General features: G+C 36.4%; 1 protein-coding gene across 6 annotated transcripts in view; it reads left to right on the top strand.

Annotated features, from left to right (window-relative positions):
• The window catches only part of Kcnc2 (potassium voltage-gated channel subfamily C member 2), a 197,835-nt gene extending 193,498 nt beyond the window's left edge, over positions 1-4,337 (top strand). For 3 of the 6 annotated variants that reach the window (XM_031349623.1, XM_031349625.1, XM_031349624.1), the window contains one exon: positions 2,681-4,337. In XM_031349623.1, coding sequence (XP_031205483.1) covers positions 2,681-2,817 — 137 coding nt within the window. In that variant the 3' untranslated portion in view covers positions 2,818-4,337. Of the gene's footprint in view, positions 1-1,578 lie in introns of all 6 variants that reach the window. The other 3 variants (XM_031349626.1, XM_031349627.1, XM_031349628.1) reach the window with 3 other exon arrangements.
• Positions 4,338-8,871: the final 4,534 nt, after the last annotated feature.

The raw sequence follows: 8,871 nt of genomic DNA on the forward strand, positions 1-8,871 counted from the left end.
TACCACACCAACTCTTCCACCTTCTTGATTACTTCTTTCCATAACTGCATGCTCTCTCTACGTGGGTATCATGTCTGGATACACTTAACCATTTTTGCTTTTGTCTTATATTGTTACATATACCAGAAACTATCCATTGTCTTTTCCCTTTCCTTTATATAACTTACAGAGTTCTTTTATTTACCCAAACATTTACTTCCTAGAGGATCTTATTCAGTTTTCAAGTTGATTTCTAATAATTCTATTTAAATGTTCTAAACATTCTCTTGGTATAATTTTAAAATATTACTGGATTTCAATTTTTTATTTTACTTATAATTATGAAAATATTACATAACACATTAAGAGGATGCAAGGATACATTTAAAAAGTAATCTTCCAAGATTACTTTTTGTTTCCTTACAACTGCTTTTGAGAAACATGTCATCAAAATAAAACACATGCACATTGCATGTGTAGCAGTATTAATACTGTCCCAAATAAGCATATACTCCTAGAAGTGGAATAAAATGCATATTCTTTATTTGGAGCTTGGTTCTAAGAAGGTTTACTATTTATGTTCATGAATAACTTACATTTTATATTTAAATTTTCATTGGTATTTCCAGTCATTCCTGGAAACCCTTGATTAAGCAAACAAAAAGTATGATAATTTCTAATTAGAAATATTTGGAATAGGTAAAACTAAAATATATAAAAAACACATAATTTTACTAATTAAATAGTTGCTGCTAAATGAGAAGCACTTCCTCAAATGATACTAAATTACTGATACTAAAATTAAAAAGATCTGTAAACAAAATAAGAAATACCTACTTTAAAAATCTATAATTTAGAAGAAAAATTAACAATTTAGAATAGCAATCAGGATTCATCTATCACTGGGTGATTAAAATAAAATTATCTAACAGATTATTACATGTCTCAGAGTTGTATAAGGAACTCGGATGTAAACTACCTTTTTAGTGCTTCCACACACCAGAAATTAGCATCCATCAGTGTTTGATATCTAGTTTATATTTTTAAGTCACAAAATCAACTTCAGCTGCGTAGGGAAATCATTTTCTCTGTAATTTTCAAAGTTATATTTTCAGTCAATTTACAGAAGAGCAGAGAGAATGAAATTACCATGTACGTGGCTTCTATGTAAGGATGAATTACTTGCAGTTAAAAAAAATGAAGGCACACTCTCATTAATGATCACATCATCTATTGGAATGGAATGAAAGCATATCCTCTCCTGTGTTTTATAATAAAGGATACTAACTGAACAGAGGCAGGTAAATCTTTATTCAACATAAAATCCATTCTGCAAACTCCAATTATAATTAATAGATGGTGAAATGTCTATTTACAGAGTTATTTAGAAGACACTAAGTCTGTGTGTGCATGTGGGCAGGGAGTTTTCCTTACTCTTCTGTCCCAATTTTGGCCTATTGTAAAGTTGTGATGGAGTCTGTCTTGATGTATAACGGTCTTGGCCTCTCCTATGTCAGATAAATATAAAAATTACTTCTGTCCCAATAAAAAGTAGAGGTGGTTACAAAGGACTTTCTTTTCTCTTCGTCCCACAATCAGCAAGCACACTAGAGCCCATGGAGAGTACTTCACAGACTAAAGGAGACACAAGACCAGAAGCTCATTGGAATTGTGCGCACTTACTCAATTTTGGGTGTCCTACAGGAAGTTCATTTCCCACCCTCTAACTGTTCAGTGGAACTACCAAAACGTTTATTCCAAAGCCGTGTGATAGGATTCCATTTTCATTCACGTGTCTTGCTTTCCACGTCACGTCACCCTCTGTATGAGAAGTACCCCCAGCTCATTCTACTGCCTTTAATATTCTACTGAAAAATGCTACAACACATGACTGCCTCCAAAGTTCACAGGATGGGGTCCTGGCTGAAGTAATTAGGGAAAGCAACCAAGCTAATGTTCCTGAGAACCTGTTTAACTATCTAAGTACATGGCTATCACCAACAATAGACTAGGTTGAGAATTTTTGGTTAAAACAAAATTTGCCTGAGATGAAGTTACCTGCATACATCAAATTCAGATCTATTTCACTAAAATTATGACTCCGTTTACATTTCATTTCCTCCTTTTTATTTAATTTAATTTTATTTTTTTACTACCTAAAGGACTAGTAATGTGTTTTCCATCCTGTATCACCTGGATAATGGCACCAAATGCCATTATTATATGAATCACTTTTTTTAAACTAGTAAAACTTAAAAAATACATATGTTGGAAACAAGTGTATACTTCAGATTAAGCATGCTTCATTAGTTAATTATACCAAAATTAAAAGGAATATATCTCATATATTTTTAATCTTTAGAAACATGTCCTGAAATTTAAAGGTATTGAGTCTCCAAACGTATTTAAGGTTTAATTTTTGCCTAATGTTTAAAAGTTCTTGTAGTCTCTATGCCATATAATCAAGCATAAATATATTTTGAAATACTGTAGCTATAATTTGGGATAGCTGGTTTTTTTTTTTCAGAATGTGAAATAAAGTGAGCTTCAGTTTTTAGATCTATGAATTGTGTGAATATTGAATTCTTTACAAATGGTTTTAGCTGAAAAATAGCACTGTGGGTTACCCTGCACTGTACTGTTTGTCTCTGTCTATTTTCTGGTTGAACTCAACTGATGTCTATGCATTTTTTCATAAAAGGATATGAAAAATCCCGAAGCTTAAACAACATAGCGGGCTTGGCAGGCAATGCTCTGAGACTCTCTCCAGTAACATCCCCCTACAACTCTCCGTGTCCTCTGAGGCGCTCTCGGTCTCCCATCCCATCTATCTTGTAAACCAAAACTGCATCAATCGGCTAAATTTGATCAATACAACTACGGTTTACCCTGTAATGGAAACAATTAACTGTAGAGTTTCTCCAGGCTCCATTAACAACAGTGTAGCTCCTGCATGATATTACTATTTGAAGTCAGAAATGCTACTAGAGTAGCTAAAACATCTTATCCTGGCTTTAAAGATGATCTAAATTAGTGCTACTACTCAATACAAATTGCCCCAGTTTCCTTTCGCAATACAGTGACCAATAGTGTCAGATATTGGCCAGTGCACTAATGCATAACCATATCTTCAGGGAGATATACTTTAATAGTGTGCTTCTAAATGCCAACCACTTTACTGGACCTTCATTTCTTGTGACTCCAAACCATTCTGAAGATGTCTGGGATCCTATCTAGATCGCATAGAACATTACTTTGGTCAGTTCATTTGCATGGACTACCGTGTCTCTATCATCTGAATACAATGTTGTAGAGTCCTGGGACTGCCACTGTGAAAGCACTAGGAGCCTGTTCTGCATGTTGAATTGTGGGGCAGGGAGGGGCGCCTTTCTCCTTGCTATCTCCTACCCCTTCTTTGATAGAAATATTTACTTTAAATACCTTAATTTCTCGATTGATTTATTTTTCTTAAAAGAAAATGCTGTATTGGTGTTCTGAATGTTTTTGATTGTTTGTACACACAGATAACTGCAAAGAGGTTGTCATTACTGGTTACATGAAAGCCGAGGCCAGATCTCTTACTTAATGACTTGGGGAAGGCACAAAACATGAAAGAAAGGTAATGGCTAACCAGGCTTGCATCATTTAGCCAAGAATCACTGCTTGGTACTAGAGCCATTTTCCCCCTTATAAGCCCTAGAATTTGTCATTATTTTCAGAGGTAGAGTGCCAAATATTACCCAAAGCTTTTGTCTTTTTTTCTTGCCTCTTTATTTTTATTTATTATTTTGTGTGAACATTAAAAGTTACTGGTGTTCGCCAGAGGCTTTTTTGACTAGCCTTAAAATTTGCATCAAAGGACTAACCAGAATTTTCAGGCTGTGTTTAATCAGGTGCTTTGTACTGTGTGTTGTCTTCATCTGTCTGTCTTAGCTCCCTGTCTTAACTGTATAAGCTATCTGTCTCCATAGAGGGTAGACATGCCCTGACTGTCTCTTTAAACTTAGTACCGACCTCCCTACCTCCCGCCCATATCTTCTCTGCTCCTTGGAGCAGCCTCTCTGCTTTGTATGTAAAACTAATGATGCTCTGTAGACTACCTAAATGAATAGGCACTGTGAATATTTTTTTTTTCATGAGCAGGACCGAAGCAGCAATTCCACCATAGTTCTCTGTTGCCTACCGCAGTGCTGATTTCTGCTACCTAGCAATCAGCATTCATCACTACTTTCCAGGAACCATCCCTAGGGAGTATTTTTTTTTTCAGTCTGGAGGGAAGATAGTCTGTTTACACATCCCTACCAAATGCCATAGCAATAGTGTATCTGATATTTTGCGTATGTGAGGGAAGGAAAATGCCATAATATAATCTTAGCATAGACTATTACTTTCAATGAATTGATCCTTAAGAGTGTTGATGAATTCCTGATTCTCATATTTATTTTTGATAGAAAGGCAGTTGTTACTTGTGTTATTGGATAGAGACATGTGTTAATCTCCATTCCCAAGCCCTAGAGCATGAGCTGCATGTCAGAGATCTTGTCCAGCAATGCATTTACCCAGACGTAAATACTCGAAATTTAGAGACACCGTGATTCTTTTGATAACACCATTTGTAGAATGCTATAAATAAGAGCTTTACGGTAAGGAATTAATATGCTGTCTGGTGCTGCTGTTATTGACTGCAGTGTTGTACAGAATTTATCATGGATTTTTGACTGCTGAAAAAAGGACATTGAGATTTAGCCATTCCAAGGATTGTACTGGAAACTTCTGCTACTGATGTGACCCGATGTGACCAGTTTGTATCCAGAAGAGGTCCCACATCTTATGAGGCATTTAAAGCTTATAAAAGGGACGATGGCTGGAACTGAAATGGTGCTTGCCATGGGAATATTATGCTTGTCAACAGACCTGAGTCCATGAAACAACTGTAAATACCAACGTGTGCATGGGTCCACCCCTCTCACAGTCTCATAACAGAGGGAGCCACATTCATGGTCAGCATCTGTGAAGCTTCAAGATATGCTCATAAGGCTCTGAATGGCTCCTCTTGGACTCACGGTGGTTTTGCTGTGAAATACAGAGGGCAGTGAATCCGATGTAGTATAGGTCTGTTTTCATTTCTTTTATTTGTACATTATGTGTTGAATATACAAAACATTGATTGCCTCATTTTTTGGCAAACCACTTATATATCAGCTTGTCAATTATGTTGTAAACTTCTAGTGTCTATGTATAAATTTAATCATTTCTTAGTCTGTGTTCATTTAGTTCAGGAACGCTCTTACTATCTAGAAGAAAGTCATCAACAGTATTCATAGTTTAAGTCTTTTGTCATTGTTACCTCAATTATAAATATTAAAAAAATTAAATTCTGGCAATGAGAATATTTTTTTATTAAATGATCAAGGAAAATGTCAGTATATAGTAGAATATTATCAAATTATATCCTAAAATGTCTATTTTGCATAAAAGAGATATTCTTCAATCAATTCTCTTTTTTTGTGAGTTTTGTGGCTAATGAAGCTTGTATTTGTCTTTATCACTGCTATAGTTGAAACTGTATAAGAGTTTTTCATCTTGCTTAATCAATATTTCCAGAATCTATTAGTTCCCCTGGGATTCTGAATATACTATATAGCCTAACTATAAACTCTTGTATCGTGTACCTTTTGTGACCATCTCAAGGTGCATGCCTAACCTTTGTGATAAGCCAATGGACATGTTACTAACTGAAATGAAGAATAAAAGTCAATTGGTCTGGGGATAAACTTGAATCCTGTCTGATTAAATGATTCATACCCTTCTCTGGCTTCCTTTCTTTGTGTGTTACAATTTCAATGGCTTTACTCCTGTTATGCTTCATGGTTCCACCCTACACACTTACACATTCCAAACATGTTGGGAATGAAGGTCTTTTAAAGATACTGAAGTTCTCATTTTCACTCAAAACTTGGAAAAACATAGCTGATATTTTCCATTTCATTTTGTTTTCTTGCTTTCTTTGTCTCAGTTTCTCTCATGACTGACTATAGAATTACTTATTACTATGACACTCAGTGTTCATAAGCAATTTTATGATAAATATTAAAATTTCACTTGTAGTTCTGATTTGCCTCAGTAGTGGGGGAAATACTTGTGTTTTAATTTCATTAGCAGTGCATTTAAGGACCTGAGTGGCACAACTGTTCATTTACATTTTGTGTCACAAATGTCCTTCCTACATTTTAAATATTTACTGAACCTCTTGGTGTAAATCCTACTTTAAAACATGCCTTCTGTCTTTGGATCTCTTTTTCCTACAGGGGACATACCTAGCTGGCATTCTGGCCATACTGCAGGGATATGAATAAACTTACCATACACATACTATAACACCATTCAATGGTAGGAGAGAAAAGGAAAGAAATAAAAGTATTGAGGCAGAAAAGAATGTGGGCAAATCCAACTCCCCCTCTTTTAATAATGTATTCGCATGTGAGTTTCTGTCTCTCAAGCTGTTCTTTGCTAATGAAGAGAATATTAAGGTGCTGAGCCTAGCAAAGGGGGTTTTGCAAGTAGAATTATCTGCAAGTGTTATTAACAATAATATTCAGGCTGGGCAGTGGTGGCACACTCCTTTAATCCCAGCACTTAGGAGGCAGAGGCAGGTGGATTTCTGAGTTCAAGAACAGCCTGGCAGGCAGATTTCTGAGTTCTAAGCCAGCCTGGTCTACAGAGTGAGTTCCAGGACATCCAGGGCTATACAGAGAAACCCTGTCTCCAAAAACCAACTCCCCCTAAAAAAAACAACAATAATATTCAGAGGAAAGATTTACTGTGACAAGGAACACTGAATAAAGAGGAAGAATATACTTCCATCAATAGTAATTACCACCAGTTCTCATTTTAAAAAACAGGAATAAGACATCACTAGTAAAGAGTAATGATATTCATGTTATTTTTACAGTGAATCACAAGTGGGGGCTAGTGAGAGACCTCAGAGGAGAACGGTCCTTGCCAGCACAAGTGGCAATCTGAGTTTAAACCCTAGGACCTACCCCAGTGAAAGGGGAAGTAACTTTCACTATATGTTCACTGACCTTCCTACACACACTGCAGCACATACATGTATAAATAAAATATAAAAATAAGCAAATAGCCAAACTGAGGGATAGCTTCCAATGAACTTATGAAGACTCTCAAGAACTTACAATCTGCTTGAAAACATTTTTACTTACTAATCAATTTAAATATTGAAATCCTTAGGAGTTAAATTTGATTACAATGTGTCATTTGAAATTTTCCAATTTTCACTGCCAAAATGAAAGTTTTAACATTTAAATATTATGAAATTATAGATTTATATTATTCTCTATTGTGGGTTCAGTGAGATTAATATTTATATAAAATTCTATCTTCTTTCTTAAATTACTTTTGCTTAGATATATATTTTCATTGTTTTCTACAACTAAATGGTTGGCTCAGCATTATCACATTTATTTTGTCATTACATCATCAAGTGAAGGTGACCAATAACAGAATATGTGATTTGAACATTATATTAGCATTTTCAAAATCTAAGGGCACCTCCACTCAGAGTTCCAGAAACCCATGAGTTATTTTAAAAATATAATATGTATTATTTCACAGCAGAAGGCACAGAATTCCTCTGGTTTCTTATGAGCATGCACAGATGTCCCCCAACGCTAGACAGTCATGTGCTTCAGTTGGAGGAGTCTGGACCCACACAGTGACATTGTCACATAATGCCCATGATTCATACTGGAGTTCATCATAGGTATTTGACATTCTATATTCGTATGTATGCACCATATGTAAATATGTTGTGCTCTGTATGTTCCTTTTAGGATACCACACAGAACTATTTTACAACCTGAAGATCTTTTGTTTGGTCAGTTCAGTTTTTCAGAGGAGCTCCTTTCATAAGTACTAATATATGCTAAAAGTCACTTTATATCTTTTTGTGACATGATATACTGCCTAGCTTCTTGTTACTGTGACACAAGCTGGATGTCACCTGGGAAGAGGGAACCTCAGTTCAGGAAATGCCTCCATCATATTGGGCTGTAGGCACATCTGTGAGGGCAGTACCTTTATTCATGATTGGTGTGGGATAGACCATAAGAGCCACCACTAGAAAAGTGGTCCTGGGTCCTCTAAGAAAGCAGGCTGAGCAAGCCAGTGAGCAGCATTCTTTCATGGCTTTCACTTCATTCCTGTCTAAAGTCCCTGCTGAATCGTCTATCTGGACTGACTTGGGAGCATTATAATGGAACCCTTTCCTCTTCTACATTGGTTTCGGTGAGTATTTTCTCACAGCAGCAGAGAAGCAAAGTAAGACACTTGAAAATTCATGTCTTTTTAATATGCCATTCTTTTTATGTACCACAGCTTCTTCACTTGTTAGAGGAGGCTGCAATAGTCAACCACATCCAGGCAAACACTAACAACAGAACACACACATGTATGCACGCACACACAGAGAGAAGGGGGGGATACGGACTGGGAAAGGGAGGGAGGAAGGGAAAGAGGAAGGGAGGGAGGGAAAGAGGTAGGAGGGAGGGAGGGAGGGAGGGAGAGAGAGAGAGAGAGAGAGAGAGAGAGAGAGAGAGAGAGAGAGAGAGAGAGAGAGAGAGAGAGAGAGAGAGAGAGAGAGAGAGAGAGAGAGAGGCAGATACACACACATAAAGAGATTTATTTTAGGACATTGGCTCATGGAGCTATGGAAGCTCAGAATTCTCTGTCTGGTATTTGCATGCTGGAGGTGGTGGTATATTTCCACTGTGAGTCAGAAGGCTTGAAAACTCACTTTAAGTTTTCAACTACCTCTGAAAACCTAAACAATGAAGAATGGAACTCTAGTTTCATTCCAGCCTTAGGCCTCAG

The sequence above is a fragment of the Mastomys coucha genome, unplaced genomic scaffold (genome assembly GCF_008632895.1).
Source record: "Mastomys coucha isolate ucsf_1 unplaced genomic scaffold, UCSF_Mcou_1 pScaffold4, whole genome shotgun sequence".
NCBI classification, from domain to species: Eukaryota; Metazoa; Chordata; class Mammalia; order Rodentia; family Muridae; genus Mastomys; species Mastomys coucha.